The 26,720-nt window shown below is 43.6% G+C and overlaps 2 protein-coding genes and 2 non-coding genes across 4 annotated transcripts in view; 1 reads left to right on the top strand and 3 right to left on the bottom strand.

Annotated features, from left to right (window-relative positions):
- LOC134326370 (zinc finger protein 850-like) overlaps nt 1–26,109 on the bottom strand; it is a gene marked incomplete at both ends in the record, with an annotated part of 45,750 nt that extends 19,641 nt beyond the window's left edge. The window contains 2 exons of the mRNA XM_063008528.1: nt 7,055–7,062; nt 24,984–26,109. Coding sequence (XP_062864598.1) covers nt 7,055–7,062; nt 24,984–26,109 — 1,134 coding nt within the window. The remainder of the gene's footprint in view (nt 1–7,054; nt 7,063–24,983) is intronic.
- Nucleotides 5,346–5,418, top strand: trnak-cuu (transfer RNA lysine (anticodon CUU)). Its single transcript has one exon. It is a non-coding gene; the product is annotated as a tRNA-Lys (tRNA).
- trnan-guu (transfer RNA asparagine (anticodon GUU)) lies at nt 5,635–5,708 on the bottom strand. Its single transcript has one exon. It is a non-coding gene; the product is annotated as a tRNA-Asn (tRNA).
- On the bottom strand, nt 7,481–10,467 carry LOC134326381 (serine/threonine-protein kinase pim-2-like). The gene is made up of 8 exons (XM_063008543.1): nt 10,103–10,467; nt 9,640–10,015; nt 9,388–9,564; nt 8,616–8,773; nt 8,435–8,533; nt 8,193–8,279; nt 8,007–8,113; nt 7,481–7,926 (listed from the first exon to the last, which is right to left on the bottom strand). The coding sequence occupies exons 2-4, from the start codon at nt 9,974–9,976 to the stop codon at nt 8,679–8,681; spliced, it is 609 nt and encodes a 202-aa protein (XP_062864613.1). The 5' UTR covers nt 9,977–10,015; nt 10,103–10,467; the 3' UTR covers nt 7,481–7,926; nt 8,007–8,113; nt 8,193–8,279; nt 8,435–8,533; nt 8,616–8,678.
- Nucleotides 26,110–26,720: the final 611 nt, after the last annotated feature.

Genomic DNA, 26,720 nt, shown 5'->3' on the forward strand with positions numbered 1-26,720 from the left:
TCTGGTACAATATGAGATGTAACCAAACGTAAAATAGTGCTAACGAGTTAGCATTGTGTGTAAAGATACTAATTGCTATAGTAGCGATAACAAACGTATTTAATTATGGAATTACGGTAAATTTGTAACTTAAACACTGTAATATAATCGCTAAACATTTACAAACAACTGAGAATATAAACGTCACTACTGTCACTACGATGCTTCTGTATTATATTGCAAGATAATTATTTGTATTTATTATTATTATTTACATTACTGACTACGCTACCCCGCGTTCTTTTTGCCGTAAAAGTGACATGGCTTCTAGCCAAGGTCAAAGTTATTTGCAGTGACTATGACGTCAGCAGTCGCTGCTTAAAGGTGCAGGAGTCCCATTAAATTATAAGTGCGTCTCTGTAATGACTCCATTAGTACTTTGTTGCACCACCTCTGGCTTTCATAACGGTTTGAACTCTCTGAAGCATGGAGTTAACTAATGACAAACAGTATTCTTCATCAATCTGCCTCCAACTGTCTCTTATTGCTGTTGCAAGATCAGCTTTGCAGGTTTGAGCCTTGTCATTGACCATCTTCTTCAATTTCCACCAGAGATGTTCAACTGGATTGAGATCCGGACTATTTGCAGGCCGTGCCATTGACATTATATGTTTTCTTGAAGGAAAGTTTTCACGTCCTTTGTCCTATGGCAAGATGCATTATCATTATCACCAAACATCCTTTTAACTGAAAAGTGTCCAAAATTTCAATATGGACTTTGGCATTTATTGAACACTGCCATCTCCCCTGTGCATTTACCTGACATGCAGGCCCATATCATCAACCACTGTGGAACTTTACATGCAGTTATCTTCATACATTTCATTGGACAGACACCAAACAAAAGTTCCAGCATCATCACCTCGCCCAATGCAGATTCACGATTCATCACTGAAGATCACTTTCATCCAGTCACCCACAGTCCATGATTGCTTTTCTTTAGCCCACTTTAACCTTGTTCTTTTCTGTTTAGGTGTTAATGATGGCTTTTGTTTGGCTTTTCTTTATGTAAAGCCCATTTCTTTTAGGTGATTTCTTACAGTTCGGTCACAGACATTGAGTCCACTTTCCGCCCACCTGTTTCTCATTCTCATTTTGACGCTTTGATGCCTTCCTTGGTCTACCAGTATGCTTCCCTTTTACAACCTTCCCATTTAGTTTGTACTCAGTCCATATTTTAGACACAGCTGACTGGGAACAACCAACATCTTTCATGACATTCCATGATTATTTACCTTCTTAACACTAGCTTGACTGAAAATCTGAGATCCTCAGGACATACCCCCTCCTTCTACATAACCATTAGAGCACTATCAGTCCTCTTTTGTCATGCATATGCTTGCAGATAACACACTATTCAACCCACCCCCAACTAATCTATGATTCTGTCTCTTGCTAGCCAGCATGGTCAAACAATAGTTTGTGCGCCAGTTTTCAAATAGTGTCATATATAGTAGTTTTCAAATAGTATTCATATATACATGTATGTATTCGATTCGATCCCCGTACGGGCCACACCCAGTTTTAGACTTAAACTAACTAACAAGTGAGCCTTCTCTAACTAGCAGGTCTTATTAACCTGGGCTTCAAACATTGTCTCTGAGAAGTGTGAGATCTGTGTACTTTGGTCAGTGGAAGTAGTTTTATAGCTTTATAAAAACATTACAGTAGACCAAAACTGATGAGTTTAAAATGTTTCATGTTCCCTTTTGCCACTTTACTTTAGTATCATTCAGAACTTTTTCTTGTTATACATCTCTGTATGTTGCTAAATAAAAAAAAAATAAAGGATGCAGATTAAAAAAACCATCTCATTTGACTTATTACACCTAAACACTGTTGTAACTAAAGCTAGTGTTGTAGAACTACTAACCCTATTTACCAGAAAAATTTGAACATTTTTGTTTTGTACCCAAAGGGGTCAATGGCAAATTTTTCAGTCATTTAAAAAACTGGCTACTGACTGACCGTAGCTTTAAAACAAATATAAACATGTCTGTTGTAAGCTTTAAACAGTATTACTAGAGGAAATGCATTTTTTCTGGATCTAATACGCTGTTCTTCATTATAAATCAGTAAAAGCTGAATCATGAAGAATGGAAATCCTTTTTACTTTGCAGAAATGCAAGATAGAAGCATTTTCACTAGTTGCTACAACTATAAGCATGTGGAATAAGTTTTAACACAAGGGTAGATAATTCATACATGTACCAGCCAGCCCACCATAAATCATGGTCTCAGACTCATTTTGTGTAATTGACATTTTCGTCAACAAATAAAAACGAGACAAAAATGTTTGGCAGGGACGACATCCAATCAGAACTGATTTAGTTTTGGAGAGTTAGGGAGAGATCCAATCATAACTACTTTAGCGTATGTGGAGAGGCGGGACAAGCCGGGTAGCCATCCTATCAGTACTAATTTCTTTTGCAGTACCGCTGTAAGACCACACTCGCACAAATTTGATCTAAACCCGGGAAGACCAGACTAGCCTATGAACTGTCGTTACTCATGGAACTAGGTTAACTCCACAATGTCAACAGGGAGAAAGTGCAGAGACGATATATATGGACACATTTCACGTTTCTCATTTCACGTCGTGAAAAACAAGACGATGTGTACACCATCTGGGGCGACGATCTCGGGTAAAAACACAACAAATCTGAAACCACATCTGGCACTGCTGGCAGTATAATGGCAACATAATGGCACTGCTGCTTTTACGGTACCCAGTTTTATAAAGAATGTAATATGCAATTTGTTATGAACAATGCATATATTTTTCAGGCAGAGCAGGCCTACTGGTCATTAATATTTTGTTATTGTTATGCTCAATAAGCAAGGTCAGGTAAATAAAGATGTTGTTTGAAATAAGTTACATCTGTTTTTGTGTGTATTGCACATTCTAACATTAATAATATTCCATAACTGGTTAAAAATGTTTCATTTTGTGTAAGTGTGCATAATTACTTAAATAATTGAAGTGAACTGATTAAAAAGCATTTACATTTTACACCCTTTATATATATTTTAGTCTAGGGCTGGCAGATTTTCACGATTAATTCGGTTAATTCGCATGAACGTTTACACCCGATGTTAGAAATGTGACAATTGCGATTGTTTACATACTTTATATTTTAATTAAAATACCAACATGTCACGAGGCAGAAACTGACCAGACACTCACAGAACATAAATCAGGGAAAGTTTAATATCAAAAGGGTGAAAACAGTGTACAAAATCATGTAGAGTGCAAAACCAGCGGATAAACTAAACAGTAAACGGAGGACAACAAGGACTATACACGGTAACGGTTAGATTCAGAAATAAGGAGCGCAAACACGATCGGCAAAACAAGACACAAACAGAAGAGTTTAATTAAGATTCACTGAATCAAACACCTCTGAACTGAATCAAAACTCCGGAGACGGTGAGCGCGATCAGGATTGGCTGACCGGGACATGAGAGTCACGTGACAGTCCGGGGGAGCATGGGAATTGTAGTCCATATAGTTAGAAGCAGACCGTGCCCCCTCCATCCACCCCCAATAACAAGAGGACAAAATCAAAGCTGAGCTGAGTGATTACTTGATGCCCCCCCAGTGTAGCTACTGATACAGACTCACTCAGTGGTGGAAACAGTACAGTACAGGCTCGTGTTCCTTTTAAGAAACCTGTAAAGAACTTTTTGTAGTTCTTTTCCTAATGTAAGGAGGCTCTGCTGCACATTATTTAAAATAAGAGTTGTTTGTGAGATATTCTTATAAAGGATATAGATAATTAAGATTTCTATTTTGTTTTAATTATTGTTAATTATTGTGATATTGTTTTTGTTATAAGTTTGAGTCCCTTGAAAGGATAATTATAGGTGGTGCTGTTACTATTTTTGCACTTCTGCAGTCTTTTAAATTACAATGCAAAAAAAAAAAAATTTGAGTCTTGTTTCAATTGCATTATACAAGAACAAAAAAAAAACTAAATCGTAATCAACAATCGGTTATCATTTTAAAATAATAGAGATTTTTTTATTTGGCAAAATCGCCCAGCCCTATTTTAGTCGACTGAAACTAAAACTAGACTAAAACTAAAACAATTCAGATGACTAAATTATGACTGAAACTAAATTACATTTTAGTCAAAAGACTATGACTAAAACTAAATCAAAATTTGCTGTCAAAATGAACACTGACGTGTGGTTCCATGAGTAACCCAAAAAATAGGTCCAGACTTTTAACCATACAGGTTTCTGAAGGCTTCTGCTAACGGTAAAAACAATCAAACCTTTTAAGATTTGAGCTTTTTTCCAGGAATAAGAAGGTTCGAGAGCTCTGGGAGGTCTTTCTGGGTGAGTAGGAGATGATGAAGGTTTGATATCTATGCAAGGTTTAAGTCTCTATTCACAGGACCTCACAGGACCTCACCGGACCTCCAGGACGTCACGATAGCGTAACGGTAGTCCGCAGGTCAACGAGCATCTCGATCCGGAAGATGAGGAGATTCTTCTTACAGTTACCAGCAGCTTCTTTGTTTATTAAATAAATAAATTGTTCAATAAAGACGTGAACTGTACCGTTGTCTGTGTGTTATTAGCATGTTTTTAGGCGTCTGTGTGCACAGACTTTGATAGGACACCCAAAAGACGGGTATGATACCGCTTGAGATGCATCTCCAATTTAACTGGAGGCCACCTGTGGTCAATTGGTTTGATTGGATACGATTGGGGATTGCAGACACCTGCTTATACGAGGTCCCACAGTCCACAGTGGCCATGGGGTCAAAGGAATCGTCTGCAGACCTTAGAGGCATAGATCTGGGCAAGGGTACAGACCACCAACATCCATAAATGGAAGAAGTCTGGCCTGGCCGGGAGGTGAGCAGGAACCTCCGGCGTATCCTTGTGGAGACGTGAGAACCTTCCAGAAGATCAACCATTTGAACTAGGTGCTAAAATGCACCTAGAGGTCTCTCGGACCACGAGAAACACATTATGTCTGGTGGAGACCAGGCACCCGGCTAATGCTGCACCTAATGTGAAGCATGGTGGTGGCAGTCCTGATAGAGGGGAAGATGAATGCAGCTGATCCGTCCTGCAGTGCTTATATATTTTATTTATTTGTATTAAACAGCACTGAAACACACTCATGTTAGGACGACCTTTTGAGGTTTTCAGTGTATTTCACTGTGCACATTCTTTGAAAGTAAAATTGTTTTATTTCATTTATTTTTGTTTATTTAAAATAACACTATTAAACCTACATCTCTCTGATGGTCTGACTGATGAGCTGTCTGTTCTGACATACTGCTTAAGCCCGGCTAGCTCAGTCGGTAGAGCATGAGACTCTTAATCTCAAGGTCGTGGCTTCGAGCCCCACGTTGGGCGAGTATCTTCATTTAACATCTACTGAAACCAAAAGGACGTTCTTCCACTTTGGACAGCCGGTCTCCGGTGACTTATCAGGTGGTTTTTTGTGCTCGTAGGACTGTTGTTTACTGGATGTTTTTCAGTTACTTATTTCCACTATTCTGTGGGACTACACATTGTTCTTGTGTCTCATATCCGTTTGATCAACAGGCAGGTTGTGCAATAAAAGGCACTCGTCCCTGGGTGGGCTCGAACCACCAACCTTTCGGTTAACAGCCGAACGCGCTAACCGATTGCACCACAGAGACACAAGCACTGCTTTTTCATTGGACACAAAAGTCACATGACTTGCAAACATTTACAGAGGGTTAATTAAGTTTGGCAAATTGAAATAATGGCATGTTTCTGACTTGAATGAGAGGGGCATTAAAAAGATCTCACACTTGTCAGAGACAACGTTTGAAGCCCAGGTCAATAGGACCTGCTAGTTAGAGAAGACTCACTTGCTTGTTAGTTTAAGTGCAAAAGGGATAGTGGCCCGTATGGGGATCAAACCCATGACCTTGGTGCTATTAGCACCACGCTCTAACCAACTGAGTTAACCGGCTGGTCTTCATGGGCAGGGCATGTACCCACATACCTGATACACTGACAGCCCTTCAGTTATGGTGCTGCCACACAGAAACGATGGAGAGCTTTACTGTTGTTGAGCAGAACAGATCTTCATGTGAGATGACTGAGGTTCATGTATTTTTCTTTTAAGAATAAATAAAAGCTGATGCTTTTAACCTCATACTTTCCTAATACTTTTATTCTACACGGTCTCAATTTCTTTTAGTCTTCTGCCATGTGCAGTGCAAGAATTCACTAAATTACACAGCAGTTCTCTTTTTATTTATTTTTGCCATTAACAAAATTGATTGCAAGCATTTATAAAGGTCATGCCACGATCATTAGGTGAAATGAAGCCAGAATTAAAGATGGCAGAAGAACAGGGTGGTATTCTTACTTTCAGTGATTAAATTACTCAGGTTAGAAAGTCCTGATACTCAGCACATGCTCACCTGACTCTCTCTCAACCATGCTACCTTTAATGGTTAAAGTGGGTGTGGCCCGTACGAGGATCAAACCCTGGCGTTATTAGCACCACGCTCTAACCAACTGAGCTAACCGGCCAGTTCATCTAGACTCTGTAGATCTTTGTACATAATTCTACACTAAACTTTAATTCAATTTAATTTTTTTAACAGGAGAAATAACTCACATCAGCATTTTATAAAGGCTTTCACAAAGCATTAACAAATTGAGACGCGTCCTGGAGCAGCTGAGGTAAACGCTACAGACTCTATACTACCTGATTATCAGTTTTACCTCACTCACTTTTCATTTTCTTTATTCTTTCACACTATTGTAAATTGTTCCACACTAACACACCATGTCAGTGTCACTGCAGTGTCACTGCAGTTCTGAGAATGATCCACCACCTAAACAATGTGACCATTGAAAAACAGAGTAAAAGCAGGTAGAGAAATAGATGGACTACAGTCAGTAATTGTAGAACTACAAAGTGCTCCTATATGGTAAGCGGAGCTGATTAAATAGACTACACTGATCATCCATAACATTAAAACCACCTACTTGTTTCTACACTCACTGTCCACTGTGTAGTGTGAACTGAACAAAGATCTGAACACAGTCGTGTAGTGTGAACTTGGTATTAGTGGTTAAGGTACTGGGCTAGCAATCAAAAGGTTGCTGGTTCAAGCCACACCATTGGTGAGTTGTCACTGTTCGGTCCCTGAGCGAATTGGTTCTTTGCCTTGTAGAGCTTCTTTTCCTTAAGTGTCTGTGACACCTTTACTTCCTCTGTATTGTGTCCACATTCCAGTTCCCAGTTTGTTCCCAAATCTCACAACTCAAATTCCCTCAAAATAAAGAGCAGCATGGAGAGCAACTGTAACTGTAATCTTCTATAAACCTTTTACTCTTATTCTGCCTCCGTCCCAACTTTATATAGCAATCAGTGAAATCATTGGAAATCTTTTATTTTGGAGAATAAAGACGCTAGAGAATGAATGACTCACAGTTTCTTCTTTCTTTATTAAATTTTTACAGAACATCAGCTTTTTACACATCTGGATCTGGTCCACAAAGTCATCCGGGCGTTGTCCTGATGTAAAGACATCGTCTTAAAGGCAGCAGGTCTCTCAGAGATCCTAATACATGCTTCCACATCGGTGGTATCTTCACACGTCGCCGATGTCTTGGGTCCTGACGCACCTCCACAAGTACACAAACTGTGAACAAACATTAAAAACACGTCAACCACCAGACATGCATCCCTGACAGTTAAATAAAGGTTCTAATCAAGGTTGGCCTTTAGATGTCCTCTGTTTCCAGCCTTTCATGAAACCGTTGGAGGCTCTGCCATAAAAGCGTCTCCAGTGCAGCAGCCAGGGCTTCAGGTTCTGCATACAAAGACTCGTCCAGAGTGAAGATTTCATCCAGGAAGCTCAGCATCTCAGTCTGAGAGAGAAACAGAAGAAATAACAGATTACTAGCAGACAGTTCTATTCAAGATCATTCATGGTGTAAAGAACACACACCTGAAGATGGAATAAATAACACGTTCAGTCTATCTGGGCGTAACACACGAATAGATGAGAGCAATCAGCCGGTCCAGAAAGAGCCTTCGTCTCCGGTACTGCGTCAACTAAACAATGGTGTGTTTAACTACACTTGTAGGGCAGCACAGATTAATTTTAGACTCTATAGAGCACAGACTCTCTTACTGAGATGATCTGATGCACCCTCGCTCTTCCCAGAATTCCCAGCAGCACCAGCTCAAAGACGATGTCTATAAAGTTAACGTGCTGGATCTGTGAGTAAAAGGAAAATAGATTTTCTATTAGAACGGTAGGACTGTGGTTCTGACTGATGGCGTAGTCGCTATGGGTAACCGCATGGGTGGCATCCGGCAGTCGACACATATAGTAGTAAATATAGTGCCAGTTTCAGACTGAGTCAAACTCACCCCGATCTGCGCCAGCTCCACTTTGGCCCACATCCGATTAGTACGATTCTCCAGCATCTGTATCAGCCGGTCGTACCTTTGCTGGAAGACGCGCAGATCCTAGGAGAGAAACGCTCAAGACGTTATTAAATCATTCGTACATCACTTGAATTATTTGATACGTGTTTTTCTGCCGTGTTACCCTCTTTTTTGCAGCCGCCAGTATGAGTGTAAAGATCTACACCGTCTGGACCTAGTCTTCCGGTTACTCATCAAACCACCCATGCAGGAGGATCTGCCCGAGGGTGAGACGCTTGCTGGGCTTCTTCTTGAGGCATTGTTCGATCAGATGGCAGCAGGCTGGCGAGTGCGACAATGCAGATTTAAATTATACGGTGTTTAGATCTGAAGAAGATACACCGATCAGGCATAACATTATGACCACCTTCCTAATAACGTGGCCTCCATTGATCGGACTCGTTTGTCCAGCACATCCCACGGACGCTCGGTTGAATCGAGATCTGGGGAATCCATGGAAGAGTGGACATGGTCCTCAAATGCTACGTGTCAGAGCTACGTGTCAGGAGCTACGTGTCAGGAGCTACGTGTCAGAGTGACCCAACCCAAAGTTTCCCAGCAGAATGTTGGCAGAACTTCTTCCCATAGTGCATCCTGGTGCCATGTGTTCCCCCAGGTGAGCGACGTGGACAGGGGTCACCATGGGCATCCTTACTGGTCTGCTGCTACCTTTGAGCTACAGGAGCTCTTCTGCTGGATCGGGCCACACATGCATCAGCGAGCCTTGGCTGCCCATGACCCTGTCACTGGTTTACCACTCTACCCTCCCTGGACCACCCCACAAGAGCTGCAGATTTGGAGATGCTCAGACCCAGTCATCTATCCATCACGATTCGCTCCTTGATAGTCACTTCACCTGTCTGTAATTGTAGGTCTTAATGTATATATTTCCTTACCATTAGACACACCAGGTTTGAACACTAGACGCCCTTTGGTGATCTCCTTCCTAGACCGAAATGGCAGGCGTCCACAAACCAAGACAAACAGCAGTACGCCCAGACTCCAGACGGTCGCAGGGCAGCCATAGTACTTCTGCTTGGTTATCCACTCGGGTGGTGAGTATTCCCACGTGCCTACACGAACAAAGAAGACAAACTAGTACCCAAAGTCCAAACCAAAGTACCCGTCCCTCATTGGTGCACAGTTACCTGAAAATGTGTAGTACGGAGTGTCCCTCAACAGGTCGCCGCATCCGAAGTCGATCAGCTTCACCTCCAGCGTCTCCGTGTTCAGAAGGACATTCTGGCGCTTAATGTCCCTGTGCAAGACACCGCGATCCCGGCAGTGGAGCACCGCCAGGACAACCTGCCGCATTACATGCCGGGCAAACTGCATCCTCAGCCTACCCTTCTTGCGCATCAGCTGGTAGAGGTCTACGCAGGGGACGGGCCGCTCCAGGATCAGGATGCAGCGCTCGGGCGTGTCGAACCACTCCAGGAGCTTCAGCACGTACGGGTTGGCGGGCGGCCTGGACACCATGCGCATCAGGGCCACCTCGACGGGGAGCAACTCTGTCTCGCCGGGCTGATGGTAGAAGAGACAAGAACAAATGATTTAATGTATATCCAGTCTATACGGTATTTACTTCATCTGAAAGGTAAAGTCACTTACAATCCTGGTAAATCTGAGGTCCTCATCCTTCACCACGTATTTGATGGCAACCTAAACACACACAAGTAAACGATCATTAGTAGATTTTTAATACAAGGGTTGGGAGAGACTCGATAAGGTCCTAGTAGGTCGCCATGGGTGTCTGGAGCCGTGCTGACTGCATTTGCTCAAGGCGCTCCTTAGGGTTCAAGTCTGGGAAGCCAGCTCACGAAATGAGACCTTCTTCAGGAGTAACTCGGACCACCGACACGTGGACTCCACGAGACATCCAAAGGCATCCCGTGGTATCCGGTATCAGGGACTCAGATCTTCTTAGTGTGCATCCCCAGTTTGTCTGAATAATGTCCCGGTAGGTTGTAGGGAGGATCCTGGGGAGGATCTGTAGATTGGAACAAAGGGAATTCAGGGGGAAGGGTACTCGGAAGCCCCCGTGACCCTATAAGGTCCTGGAAGGTTGTCACAGGTATCTGGAGCAAAAGGAGGATCCAGGGGAGGATCCGTAGAGCCAACACGACCATCAAGGAGGTCCCATAGATGCTCAATTGGGTTCAAGTCTGGGACCAAAGGGAATTCAGGGGGCCAGGGTGGTACTCGGAAGTCCCCGTGACCCAATAAGGTCCTGGAAGGTCGTTGCAGGTATCTGGAGACATAGGAGGACCCAGGGGAGGATCCATTGAGCCAACACGACAATTCGAGGTGGGTTCAAGTCTGTGGAATTAGAGGGCCTGGGCCTGGGTCATGCTCTTCTAGCCATGCTGGAAGATCCCATCCATCCCACTGAGTCCTGATAGGTCGTCACAAGTATCTGCAGCCATAGGAGGACCAAGGGGAGGATCAACACAGCAAACTGATACTCACCTGGTTCCCGTCCACCTTATGGATGCCTTCGTAGACCGAACCGCAGCCTCCCTTTCCCAGCAGCTCTCCAACAGTGTATTGGCTCTCAAAGCTGTTCGGGTTCGTGTCGGTCGTCACCTCCTCTTGACGTCCTCCATCGGTGGTTTCTCCTTCAGCAGGTTCTCCTTTAGCGGGTTCTCTTTCACCGGTTTCTCCTTTAGTGGTTTCTTCCTTAGCGGTCTTTCCTTCACCGGGTTCTCCTTCAGCAGGTTCTCCTTTAGCGGTTTCTCCTTTAGTGGTTTTTCCTTCACCGGGTTCTCCTTCACCGGGTTCTCCTTCACCGGTTTCTCCTTTAGTGGTTTCTTCTTTAGCGGTTTCTCCTTCACCAGGTTCTTCTTCAGCGGGTTCTCCTTCACCGGTTTCTCCTTTAGTGGTTTTTCCTTCACTAGGTTCTCCTTCACCGAGTTCTCCTTCACCGGTTTCTCCTTTAGTGGTTTCTTCTTTAGTGGTTTCTCCTTCACCGGGATCTCCTTCAGCAGGTTCTTCCTCAGCAGGTTCTCCTTCAGCATCTTCAACACAAGTATCACCAATGATGCTTCATGGGCTCATGTAGACCAAAAATAAGGGTCCAAATAAAGGTTCGGCATACTCACTCTTGTTCTCGGGAGCATCGCAGACGACTTCTCCAGAACTGATCCCACCTATGAAGCCCAAGGGTTAATTACATAGTCACTACAGTTCAATAGTGTCGGACTTGAATGTGGTGGTGTTAAGGTTACCTGGAGCTTTAGAAGACGCCCGCGGTCCCTGGGAGTCTGTCTGCTCGCTCGAGTCTGAGTCCTCCAACTGAATCTCCCCGTCCACTAACGTCTTACTGGAGTCTGATTTCGAATCGTCCTCGTACCCGTCTGATTCCTCCTGATTCAGACGCATTAAACTGGTGTTACAGAGCCGAGAACCGAACCCCTCCCCTCCCGGAGTATAGTGGTGATGATAATTCACCTCGCTCTTGACTGTTCCTTCTTTTCTCTCAGTCAGGTTCTGAATGGCGCTGATCCACGCCCGTCTACCTGCCTCACAGTCGGCCTGGAACGTACAGCTCCTGTACACACACGGTGATAGATACAGATTATATAGGATGCAGACAGACAGACAGATTGAGTAGATAGATAAACAGATAGATAGACAGACATTGAGACAGACAGATGGATAGAAAGATAGATAAATAGTCTGTCTATTGATCTGTCTTTTGATAATCTATCTGTCTGTCTATCAATTATCTTCTTGTCTATCTGTCTATTCATATGTCTATCTAGAATCTGTCTGTCTGTTTATTGAACATCTGTCTGTTTGTCTATTGATCATCTATCTAGCTGTCTGTCTATCTATCTATCTGTCTGTCTGACTATCTATTTGTCTGGCTAATATTTGTCTGTCTGTCTGTCTGTCTATCAATTACAGTGGGGCCAAATAGTATTTACTCAGCCACTGATTGTGCAGGTTCTCCTACTTAGAAAGATGAGAGAGGTCTGTAATTTTCATCATAGCTACACTTCAACTATGAGAGACAAAATGAGAAAAAAAAAATCCAGGAAATCACATTGTAGGATTTTTAAAGAATTTATTTGTAAATTATGGTGGAAAATAAGTATTTGGTCAATAACAAAAGTTCAACTCAATACTTTGTAACATAACCTTTGTTGGCAATGACAGAGGCCAAACGTTTCCTGTAAGTCTTCACCAGGTTTGCACACACTGTAGCTGCTATTTTGGCCCATTCCTCCATGCAGATCTTCTCTAGAGCAGTGATGTTTTGGGGCAACACAGACTTTAAACTCCCTCCACAAATTTTCTATGGGGTTGAGGTCTGGAGACGGGCTAGGCCACTTCAGGACCTTGAAATGCTTTTTACGGAGCCACTCCTTCGTTGCCCGAGCGCTGTGTTTGGGATCATTGTCATGCTGGAAGACCCAGCTACATTCCATCTTCAACGCTCTCACTGATGGAAGGAGGTTTTGGCTTAAAATCTCACGATACATGGCCCCGTTCATTCTTCCCTTAACACGGATCAGTCGTCCTGTCCCCTTTGCAGAAAAACAGCCCCAAAGCATGATGTTTCCACCCCCATGCTTCACAGTAGGTATGGTGCAACTCAGGATTCTGCTTCCTCCAAACACGACGAGTTGAGTTTTTACCAAAAAGTTCCATTTTGGTTTCATCTGACCACATGATATTCTCCCAATCCTCTTCTGGATCATCCAAATGCTCTCTGGCAAACTTCAGACGGGCCTGGACATGTACTGGCTTAAGCAGGGGGACACGCCTGAAACTGCAGGATTTGAGTACTTCTCGACGTAGTGTGTTACTGATGGTAGCCTTTGTTACTTTGGTCCCAGCTCTCTGCAGGTCATTCATCAGGTCCCTCCGTGTAGTTCTGGCATTTTTGCTCACCGTTCTCATGATTATTTTGACCCCACGGGATGAGCCCCAGATCGAGGAAGATTATCAATGGTCTTGTATGTCTTCCATTTTCTTACAATTGCTCCCACAGTTGATTTATTCACACCAACCTGCTTGCCTATTGTAGATTCACTCTTCCCAGCCTGGTGCAGGTCTACAATTTTCTTTGGTCTTGGCCATGGTTGAGTTTGGAGTCTGACTGTTTGAGGCTGTGTACAGGTGTATTTTATACAGATAACAAGGTCAAACAGGTGCCATTAATACAGGTAACGAGTGGAGGACAGAAGAGCTTCTTAAAGAAGAAGTTACAGGCCTGTGCGAGCCAGAAATCTTGCTTGTTTGTTTTTGACCAAATACTTATTTTCCACCATAATTTACAAATAAATTCTTTAAAAATCCTACAATGTGATTTCCTGGATTTTTTTTTCTCATTTTGTCTGTCATAGTTGAAGTGTAGCTATGATGAAAATTACAGACCTCTCTCATCTTTCTAAGTAGGAGAACTTGCACAATCAGTGGCTGACTAAATACTTTTTGGCCCCACTGTATCTATTTATCTATAATCTGTCTTCTTGTCTATCAGTCTATCCATCTGTCTATCTAGCATCTATCTGTCTGTCTGTTTATTGGTCATCTGTCTGTCTGTCTGTCTATCTATCAATTATCTTGTCTATATATCTATTGTCTGTGTATTGATCATCTATCTGGCTGTCTCTCTGTCTATTTGTCTGTCTGACTATTTGTATGTCTAATATGTGTCTATCTGTCTATTGATCATCTGTGTCTGTCTATTGATCATCTGTCTGTCTATTGGTTATCTGTCTGTCTGTCTATTGATCATCTATCTGTCTGTCTGCCTATCTATCTATCTATTGATCATCTGTCTGTCTGTCTATTGATCATCTGTCTGTCTATTGGTTATCTGTCTGTCTGTCTATTGATCATCTATCTGTCTGTCTGCCTATCTATCTGTCTATTGATCATCTATCTGTCTGTCTATTGATCATCTGTCTGTCTGTCTATTGATTATCTGTCTATCTGTCTATCTATCTGTGATTATAGATCTGGACTTACCTTGTGGGCGTGACCACCCGGAAGCAGAAGCGTCGCCCGGCGTCCTCGCAGCTCTGGACCGAACAGCGCTGCAGGTCTTCAGCCAGCACCATGAAGTCACGCTGGGGGAATAGAACATAAAACCTTCTTATTTATACAGTTGATGATATAAACGCCGGTGAAATCATCCCAGACGTAAACATGACGGGGGTGGTTTGGGACACAGCCCGGCACAGAAGTCGACTTCTGCTGTAATGCGCCCGAATGATGAGGGGCGTACGGCCGCGGTACATTATGGGTATTTCACAGAGTCCAGGAAAGAGCTGATTTGGATCATATGAAGTCATGTGACCTACCTTAAACCTCTTCTTGTAGAGAAGCTGATTGTTCTGTATGATGAACCACCGCCTGCAGAGATCAAACACATCGTGTATATATATATATAATATTGAGTGTATATATATAATATTGAGTTTATAGATATAATGTGTGTCTATGTATATAATATTAAGTGTATAAATATAATAGTGTATATATATAATGTTGAGTGTATAGATATATAATTCCTAATATATAGACTAAGCATCAGTGTACAGACCTGTTCCAGGTTTTAAACACACTCCTGGTCCTCTTAAACAGAAACCCCTCCATCAGGAGCGCTTCCTCGGCCTCCGCACCGCCCCCGTGACCCGGGTCGCCCCCGGAGGACGCCCGGGGAGGCGCCCCGCAACACAGCACACGCAGAAACCTCTGTCTCAGAGAAGCAGCCATCGTAAATGAGGAGAAAATCTAAATGCTGCTCCTGAAGAGCACAGGTCCACATTGTGATGTCACAGCGTTCCGAGGGAGCAGAGTGAATTTACCTTTACCATATATGGGCATGACTGGATTCATGTGACTGCACATATACTGACTTGATTTCCACTGTGGGACGGCTTCTGGAGGGTCCTGGGTTTGATTACCGGGAGGAATTTGCATGTTCTCCCCATGTCCTGGGGGTAAAGGGGTACCCTAGGTATAAGGTATAAGGTACACAGGTATGTGTTTGTTTAGGTGTGTCTGGCAACCTGTCCAGAGTGGTTTGTTAATTCCACACAGTGAATCACACCCCATACCATGACACACCCTGGTACTGGTACTGACACACCCCCATACCATGACACACCCTGGTACTGACACACCCCAAACCATGACACACCCTGGTACTGACACACCCCCATACCATGACACACCCTGGTACTGACACAACCCCATACCATGACACACCCTGGTACTGGTACTGACACACCCCCATACCATGACACACCCTGGTACTGGTACTGACACACCCTGGTACTGGTACTGACACACCCCCATACCATGACACACCCTGGTACTGACACACCCTGGTACTGGTATTTACACACCCGCATACCATGACACACCCCCATACCATGATACACCCTGGTGCTGGTACTGACACACCCCCATACCATGATACACCCTGGTACTGACACACCCCCATACCATGACACACCCTGGCACTGGTACTGACACACCCCCATACCATGACACACCCTGGTACTGACACACCCCCATACCATGACACACCCTGGTACTGGTACTGACACACCCCCATACCATGACACACCCTGGTACTGGTACTGACACCCCCCCATACCATGACACACCCTGGTACTGACACACCCCCATACCATGATACACCCTGGTACTGGTACTGACACAGCCCCATACCATGACACACCCTGGTACTGACACACCCCCATACCATGATACACCCGGGTACTGACACACCCCATACCATGACACACCCGGGTACTGACACACCCCCATACCATGACACCCCTGGGTACTGGTACTGACACAACCCATACCAAGACACACCCGGGTACTGACACAACCCATACCATGACACACCCTGGTACTGACATACCCCATACCATGACACACCCTGGTACTGACACAACCCATACCATGACACACCCTGGTACTGACACAACCCATACCATGACACACCCGGGTACTGACACAACCCATACCATGACACACCCTGGTACTGGTACTGACACAACCCATACCATGACACACCCTGGAACTGACACACCCTCATACCATGACACACCCGGGTACTGACACACCCCCATACCATGACACACCCTGGTACTGGTACTGACACAACCCATACCATGACACACCCTGGTACTGGTACTGACACACCCCATAACATGACACACCCTGGTACTGACACAACCCATACCATGACACACCCTGGTACTGGTACTGACACAACCCATACCATGACACACCCTGGTACTGGTACTGACACACCCCATAACATGACACACCCTGGTACTGGTAATGACACAACCCATACCATGACACACCCTGGTACTGACACACCCTCATACCATGACACACCCGGGTACTGACACACCCCCATACCATGACACACCCTGGTACTGGTACTGACACACCCCCATACCATGACACACCCTGGTACTGACACAACCCATACCATGACACACCCTGGTACTGGTACACCCCCATACCATGACACATCCTGGTACTGACACTCCCCATACCATGACACACCCTGGTACTGACACACCCCCATACCATGACACACCCTGGTACTGACACACCCCCATACCATGATACACCCGGGTACTGACACACCCCCATACCATGACACACCCTGGTACTGACACACCCCCATACCATGATACACCCTAGTAGTGGTACTGACACACCCCATACCATGACACACCCGGGTACTGACACACCCCCATACCATGACACACCCGGGTACTGGTACTGACACACCCCCATACCATGATACACCCTGGTACTGGTACTGACACACCCCCATACCATGATACACCCGGGTACTGACACACCCCCATACCATGACACACCCTGGTACTGACACACCCCCATACCATGATACACCCTAGTAGTGGTACTGACACACCCCATACCATGACACACCCGGGTACTGACACCCCCCCATACCATGACACACCCTGGTACTGACACAACCCATACCATGACACACCCGGGTACTGACACAACCCATACCATGACACACCCGGGTACTGACATACCCCATACCATGACACACCCTGGTACTGGTACTTACACACCCTCATACCATGACACACCCGGGTACTGACACACCCCCATACCATGACACACCCGGGTACTGACACACCCCCATACCATGACACACCCTGGTACTGGTACTGACACAACCCATACCATGACACACCCTGGTACTGACACACCCCCATACCATGACACACCCTGGTACTGACACACCCTCATACCATGACACACCCGGGTACTGACACACCCCCATACCATGAAACACCCTGGTACTGGTACTGACACAACCCATACCATGACACACCCTGGTACTGGTACTGACACACCCCAGAACATGACACACCCCATAACATGACACACCCTGGTACTGACACAACCCATACCATGACACACCCTGGTACTGACACACCCCCATACCATGACACACCCTGGTACTGGTACTGACACACCCCATAACATGACACACCCTGGTACTGGTACTGACACAACCCATACCATGACACACCCTGGTACTGGTACTGACACACCCTGGTACTGGTACTGACACAACCCATACCATGACACACCATGGTACTGACACACCCTCATACCATGACACACCCAGGTACTGACACACCCCCATACCATGACACACCCTGGTACTGACACACCCCATACCATGACACACCCTGGTACTGGTACTGACACACCCTGGTACTGGTATTGACACAACCCATACCATGACACACCCTGGTACTGACATACCCCCATACCATGACACACCCTGGTACTGGTACACCCCCATACCATGACACACCCTGGTACTGACACACCCTGGTACTGACACACCCCATACCATGACACACCCTGGTACTGACACACCCTGGTACTGACACACCCCATACCATGACACACCCTGGTACTGACATACCCCCATACCATGACAGACCCTGGTACTGGTACACCCCCATACCATGACACACTCTGTGTGTGTATTACATGTGTGTATTACGTGTCTGTGTTACGTGTGTATAAGGTGTGTGTATTACATGTGAGTATAATGTGTACTTGTTTATATATCCTGGTGGGGACTGCCACCTAATTGCACACCAAACCAGCAAACCTGAATCAAAGTCAACACAGGCACAATCATTTCAACCAATAGAAAGCCTTAATATACGTCATCTGACAAAGTTTCATTGAAATGGCCTCAGGTCCCCCCACAGGGTAGGTCAACCGGAGAAAAAGTGTGTGTGTGTGTGTATAAAGTGTGTGTGGAAGTTTTTAAATGCCACACAACATATTATTAAGATTAACACTAATTAACACTATTATATTGTTGTCGTTTCTTGTGTGTACAACTTCCACACACACTTCCAACTTTAATTAATTAATTAATTATAAATGAAATACTGCAAAATAATGACAAATACTGTAAACAGAAAGCAAAATAAATGTAAAAACAAACGGTATTAACACAGTGACCTCTGTGTGATCTTTTTAGCTAGTCGTTTTTCTGAGAAGCTTCTTAAGAGACTTTGAAGTGTGTCTGTGGGAACTCAGTAAAAAAGCATTTGTATGGCTGGGCACCGATGCATTGTAAAAAAAAAAAAAGCCTCAGTCGGTGTTCCGGTTCATCTCAGAGCTGTTGAGTGGAGCTAAGGTCAGGGCTCTGTGCAGGACACTGGAGTTTCTTTAAACCACATCCAATTTGGTGGTACTACAACAGTAACTTCAAAGCGACTTACAGTATTGTGACACTATGTTGTCTGAGCAATTGAGGGTCAAGGGCCTTGCTCAAGGGCCCAACATTGGCCACCTGGCAGTGGTGGGGTTTGAACAAGCGACCGTTTAATTACTAGTCCAGTACCTTAACCGCTGGGCTACAACTAGGCTAGGCTACAACTGCCCCTTTAATAGTGATAAAGGACACACATCATTTACAGCTTTTGCTGTCTACTCTGAACCAGCACAGATTCCCAAGATGCAATGCAAGCCACCACAGTGGGTTAAAGTAAGACAGTGAAGGTAGTACAGATCACCGGTGCCATGGAGGGACCTGAACCTATAGAATAGTCTAACATGGGTGGCCCTTACCAAAAATCTTTGAAGCTGAATTTCAGGAAGCACCCGAGGCCAGCTAACCTGCGACACCAACCCCACCACAGAAAATGATGGTGAGGTGAGAAACTGGGGCTACATGTCACAGAAATTCCCAACTGCAGTTAAGGAAAGCCTGGTGCTGGAGAACTTAATACAACTTTCCACTTTAAACAACTGTGACCTGCCTGCCACAGCAATTTCACCTGGGTAACTCCAGCATGTTCCAGCACCGCACTGCACTGAAGAATTAGACACCATCTTTACTGATCATGCCACCAAATCAGAAAAAGCTGCAGTAAAAGTGAAGCTGAGAAAATGAGGCCATATGAGCATGGGTGTTATTCCACCATTGTAAAAAACCAGGCAAGCTTAAAGTGCTATGTCGGTTCAAAGGTACATCTGCGGAGGCGCTGGTAGACACGAACACGATGATAAGCCTGATCTGCTCAGGAGAACACCAGCACAGTGGTGAAGAGCATGTAGAGACTGATGAAAGCTACACCTGAATGTAAAGTTTTGATGTTTCAGCTGCCCTAAACACCACTGTCAAACCCACTCTGTCTGGACTGAAATTAGTGGCAAGTCAGCACCGGCACTTATTCACAAATTTTGTAAGATAAACAAAAGAAAAATGTTGTTATTGTATACAACCCTAAATAACGTTATAATTAGCGCAAAAAGACGATAAATATCCATGAGTGGGGCTTGTAATGAGCTTTTAATGTAACTATGGTGATATTACATCATCACGTCCTCAGGTCATCACTTGACGTTGGTAAGATGGTGGACGTAGTACGTAGGGTTGTTTGTGTGCATACTGCACACTTCTGTACTGAAAGCGCCGCGCACTTCTTTACCGGCTGAGCGGTGCGTACTTCCTCCAATCTAGTACAGACTCTGTAAGTATGAGATTTCAGACGCAGCTTAACATCACCTCAGTGGGGGAGGGGTAATCAGTTCACTACAAACAACTCAACTTGTTGATAGCAGTTTACTTTAAAATCAGATCAATCAGTTCAAAACTACAACAGTCAACAGTTTGTAAAAAGTGTATACATGGGGTCCACCCTTCAGACAGCCATCTGTAATTTCAAAGTTTCGAGATTAAAAATTGTAATCAAACGATTTTTATTGGGCTGTTTGTGCCACAATGTGTCTCTGTGGTAATTTGCATTTCTTAAAAGTGCAGGAAGCAGAACGCTACTTATGTCACACAAGTGAACATAAGCACAACCGAAATCGATCATTTCTGATATCTTCCCTACACACTTGCTCCCTATGCCCTAGCATAGTACACTTAACATTCTTAAAGGGCCAGACAATATATTTGTAATGCACATTACATGACAGGTCAGACATTAGAAAACATCATTCTTTTTCTTACAATAACCTTTATTTTTTTAAAGAAAAAGTACAGTAGTTCTTATGTGAATTACAAGGGCAGGAAAAACTACGGCAGACACAAGTCAGAACAGGGGGCGCGGCGTAACATTTTTATTATTTTATCAGTTGAACTGATTAAAAAAGTTGATTTCGTAAAATTAAAATACGAGCCGTTTTTCAATTTCTGCTTGTTTGTTATTTGATTTTTGAACTTGAAATAAAATACGAATAACGCCCCGTGTTCCTGTTTTTTTAACTTTGGGATTTGAAGTGAAAAACGAATGACCGAAAGTATACGGACCTTAAATAGATCACGATGGACTGTATAAACGCTTTAACATAGTTAACGATGTGGGTTGACAGGATGTTATACGTGTTGCACAGGGGCGTAACTACAGTGGGGGCGGGGGTGTAGGTGGCAGGCGCACCAGGGCGCTGAGCACTGAGTATGAACTAGTCCCTAATAGGTGAGCTACATCACTGGTGTGGAAGTTTTTCGGATACAGAAGGTCAGACTCCAAACAAACGACTGTAAATACAATCACGACAAACAGTGGCAACATCACATTTACTTCAGCACCTAAAGCAAAAGCATCCGCGTGAGTACAAGGAGTGTCGGTCACTGCTAATTTTTAAGTCATCAACCGTTATAGAGTATAAATCGAATTTTATTGAACAAACCTCCCATTGATAACAGTATATTCTTCAAAAAAAAAAAAAAATCACTGTTCCAAATTATTTTGCACAACAGAGTTTCAAAACATTTCATAGGTTGTAAAGAACTGAAAATGGTCATTTGTTGAATTGGCAGCATTCACTGAAATCAAAAGATATTTCAATCAAAAACATCCTAACAGGCCAAGTTACATGTTAACATAGAACCCCTTCTTTCATATCACCTTCACAATTCTTGCATCCATTGAACTTGTGAGTTTTTGGAGAGTTTCTGCTTGAGTTTCTTTGCAGGATGTCAGAATAGCCTCGAAGAGCTGCTGTTTTTATGTGAACTGCCTCCCACCATAATAGATCTTTTGCTTGAGGATACTCCAAAGGTTCTCAATAGGGTTAAGGTCAGGGAGGATGGTGGCCACACCACGAGTTTCTTTCATTTTATGCCCATAGCAGCCAATGACACAGAGGTAATCTTTGCAGCATGAGATTTGTCATGCATGAAGATGATTTTGCTGCCGAAGGGCGGGTTCTTCTTTTTGTACCAGTGGTCAGTCAGAAACTCTATATACTTTGCCAAGGTCATTTTCACACCTTCAGGAACCCTGAAGGCCCTTCACCTCCTTGCTGACATCGCAGCCTTGTTGGGACATGGTGACCATCCACTATTCCATCCATCTGGACCATCCAGGGTTGCACGGTACTCATCATGTATGTCTGGGCCCACTGCAACCGTTTCTGCTTGTGAGCACTGGTAAGGGGTGGCCGAATAGTAGGTTTATGCACAACTGCAAGCCTCTGGAGGATCCTACACCTTGAGGTTCGCTGGACTCCAGAGGCACCAGCAGCTTCAAATACCTGTTAGCTGGTTTGTAATGGCATTTTAGCAGCTGCTCTCTTAATCCGATGAATTTGTCTGGCAGAAACCTTCCTCATTCTGCCTTTATCTGCACGAACCCGTCTGTGCTCTGAATCAGCCACTAATCTCTTCACAGTATGAAGATCAGGCTTAAGTTTTCGTGAAATATCAAATGTTTTCATACCTTGTCCAAGGCATTGCACTATCTGACGCTTTTCGGCAGCAGAGAGATCCTTTTTCTTTCCCATATTGCTTGAAACCTGTGGCCTGCTTAATAATGTGGAACAGCCTTCTTAAGTCGTTTTCCTTTAAATGGCAAACTAATTATCACAGGTGTCTAAGATTGATTTCAGTGATCCAAAGAGAAATGAGACACAATACCATCCATGAGCTGAATTGAGAAACAAAAAATGTAATCTTTATGACACTTAAATCCAATTTGCATAATAATTAGGAATGCGGTGTACTTTAAGTTTACATTATATCGTACATTTATATGGGAATATGAGTTTTTAACCATATCGCTCAGCCCTACTGGAAGTGATGCTTAATTTAATGGACATTTAGTAACATTTGTACCTTAAATTTCCTGAGTGTCTGCAAAACAAGTGTGTTCTTACAGTGTATCACAAAAGTGAGTACACCCCTCACATTTTTGCAAATATTTGATTATATCTTTTCATGGGACAACACTATAGAAATAAAACTTGGATATAACTTAGAGTAGTCAGTGTACAACTTGTATAGCAGTGTAGATTTACTGTCTTCTGAAAATAACTCAACACACAGCCATTAATGTCTAAATGGCTGGCAACATAAGTGAGTACACCCCACAGTGAACATGTCCAAATTGTGCCCAAATGTGTCGTTGTCCCTCTCTGGTGTCATGTGTCAAGGTCCCAGGTGTAAATGGGGAGCAGGGATGTTAAATTTGGTGTTTGGGTACAATTCTCTCATACTGGCCACTGGATATTCAACATGGCACCTCATGGCAAAGAACTCTCTGAGGATGTGAGAAATAGAATTGTTGCTCTCCACAAAGATGGCCTGGGCTATAAGAAGATTGCTAACACCCTGAAACTGAGCTTCAGCATGGTGGCCAAGGTCATACAGCGGTTTTCCAGGACAGGTTCCACTCGGAACAGGCTTCGCCAGGGTCGACCAAAGAAGTTGAGTCCACGTGTTCGGCGTCGTATCCAGAGGTTGGCTTTAAAAAATAGACACATGAGTGCTGCCAGCATTGCTGCAGAGGTTGAAGACGTGGGAGGTCAGCCTGTCAGTGCTCAGACCATACGCCGCACACTGCATCAACTCGGTCTGCATGGTCGTCATCCCAGAAGGAAGCTGACGCACAAGAAAGCCAGCAAACAGTTTGCTGAAGACAAGCAGTCCAAGAACATGGATTACTGGAATGCCCTGTGGTCTGACGAGACCAAGATAAACTTGTTTGGCTCAGATGGTGTCCAGCATGTGTGGCGGCGCCCTGGTGAGAAGTACCAAGACAACTGTATCTTGCCTACAGTCAAGCATGGTGGTGGTAGCATCATGGTCTTGGGCTGCATGAGTGTTGCTGGCACTGGGGAGCTGCAGTTCATTGAGGGAAACATGAATTCCAACATGTACTGTGACATTCTGAAACAGAGCATGATCCCCTCCCTTCGAAAACTGGGCCTCATGGCAGTTTTCCAACAGGATAACGACCCCAAACACAACCTCCAAGATGACAACTGCCTTGCTGAGGAAGCTGAAGGTAAAGGTGATGGACTAAACCCAATTGAGCACCTGTGGCGCATCCTCAAGTGGAAGGTGGAGGAGTTCAAGGTGTCTAACATCCACCAGCTCCGTGATGTCATCATGGAGGAGTGGAAGAGGATTCCAGTAGCAACCTGTGCAGCTCTGGTGAATTCCATGCCCAGGAGGGTTAAGGCAGTGCTGGATAATAATGGTGGTCACACAAAATATTGACACTTTGGGCACAATTTGGACATGTTCACTGTGGGGTGTACTCACTTATGTTGCCAGCCATTTAGACATTAATGGCTGTGTGTTGAGTTATTTTCAGAAGACAGTAAATCTACACTGCTATACAAGTTGTACACTGACTACTCTAAGTTATATCCAAGTTTTATTTCTATAGTGTTGTCCCATGAAAAGATATAATAAAATATTTGCAGAAATGTGAGGGGTGTACTCACTTTTGTGATACACTGTATGTATCCCGAGTGAATATCGTTATCGCAAAGATATCGTGATATTTTTTAAAGGCCATATCGCCCACCCCTAGTGTTGTGTGCATACTGCACACTTCTGTACTGCATGCGCTGCGTACTTCCTCCAATCTAGTACAGACTCTGTTAGTATGCGATTCTGGATGCAGCTAATGTTTCTCTCCAGTGTGAATGTGCTGGTGTGTTTTGAGAGCACTCTGTTGATTAAAGCTCTTTCCACAATGTGAGCACTGATATGGTTTCTCTCCAGTGTGAATGCGCTGGTGTGTTTTGAGAGCACTTTGTTGATTAAAGCTCTTTCCACAATGTGAGCACTGATACGGTTTCTCTCCAGTGTGAATGCTCTGGTGTGTTTTGAAAGCACTCTGTTGATTAAAACTCTTCCCACAATGTGAGCACTGATACGGTTTCTCTCCTGTGTGAATGCGCTGGTGGATTTTGAAATGACTCTGTTGATTAAAACTCTTCCCACACTGTGAGCACTGATACGGTTTCTCTCCAGTGTGAATGCGCTGGTGGATTTTGAGATGACTCAGTTGAATAAAACTCTTCCCACACTGTGAGCACTGATACGGTTTCTCTCCAGTGTGAATGCGCTGGTGTATTTTAACCTCACTCTTTGTATTAAAACTCTTTCCACACTGTGAGCACTGATATGGTTTCTCTCCGGTGTGAATGCGCTGGTGGGTTATGAGATCATTCTTTGTATTAAAACCCCTACCACATTGTGAGCACTGATACGGTTTCTCTCCAGTGTGAATGCGCTGGTGGATTTTGATATGACTCTGTTGATTAAAACTTTTTCCGCACTGTGAGCACTGATACGGTTTCTCTCCAGTGTGAATGTGCTGGTGTTTTTTCAGATCACTCTTTGTATTAAAACCCTTCCCACACTGTGAGCACTGATACGGTTTCTCTCCACTGTGAATGCGCTGGTGTGTTTTGAGATGACCCTGTTGATTAAAACTCTTTCCACACTGTGAGCACTGATACGGTTTCTGTCCACTGTGAATGCGCTGGTGTATTTTGAGCTCACACTTTGTATTAAAACTCTTTCCACACTGTGAGCACTGATACGGTTTCTCTCCAGTGTGAATGCGCTGATGTATTTTGAGCTTACTCTGTGCATTAAAACGCTTCCCACACTGTGAGCAGAAATACGGTTTTTCTCCAGTGTGAATGCGCTGGTGTTTTTTTAGATCACTCTGTGTAATAAAACTCTTTCCACACTGTGAGCACTGATACGGTTTCTCTCCAGTGTGGATGCGCTGGTGTATTTTGAGAAAACTCAGGAACCTGAAGCTCTTCCCACACTGTGAGCAGACGTTTCCTTCTTCCTGTGTGGGACTGAGAGAGGTGTTAATGCTGACAGTACCAGAGGACGTTTGCTGATTACTGGAGCTTCTGGTGGGCGTCAGATCCTCATGTTCAGTCTTAATCTTCACCAGAGTCTCATATTTATCATGGTTGCAGCTCTTGATGTGATTGTGGAGCTGATTTTGGGTTGTAGAGGAACGTGGACATGAGGAGCAGCAGAAATCCTTGTTCAGTTCTGAAGCAGAAAATAATCAAATACATTTATAACATTATAAATAATCAAATACATTTATAACATTATAAATAATAAATACATTTATAACATTATAAATAATCAAATACATTTATAACATGATAAATAATCAAATACATTTATAACATTATAAATAATCAAATACATTTATAACATTATAAATAATCAAATACATTTATAACATTATAAATAATCAAATACATTTATAACATTATAAATAATCAAATACATTTATAACATTATAAATAATTAAATACATTTATAACATTATAAATAATCAAACACATTTATAACACTATAAATAATCAAATACATTTATAACATTATAAATAATCAAATACATTTATAACATTATAAATAATCAAATACATT

This window comes from Trichomycterus rosablanca, chromosome 14, assembly GCF_030014385.1.
Source record: "Trichomycterus rosablanca isolate fTriRos1 chromosome 14, fTriRos1.hap1, whole genome shotgun sequence".
Lineage (NCBI taxonomy): Eukaryota > Metazoa > Chordata > Actinopteri > Siluriformes > Trichomycteridae > Trichomycterus > Trichomycterus rosablanca.

Bases quoted from the DNA above. Each gene is read 5' to 3' on its own strand.
- LOC134326381 (XM_063008543.1), bottom strand. From the start codon at position 9,976: ATGCGCATGGTGTCCAGGCCGCCCGCCAACCCGTACGTGCTGAAGCTC. The intron at 9,565-9,639 runs GTAACTGTGCAC...TTGTTCGTGTAG, and splicing joins TCCGTACTACACATTTTCAG to GCACGTGGGAATACTCACCA. The intron at 8,774-9,387 runs GTAAGGAAATAT...CGCACTCGCCAG, and splicing joins CAAACCTGGTGTGTCTAATG to CCTGCTGCCATCTGATCGAA.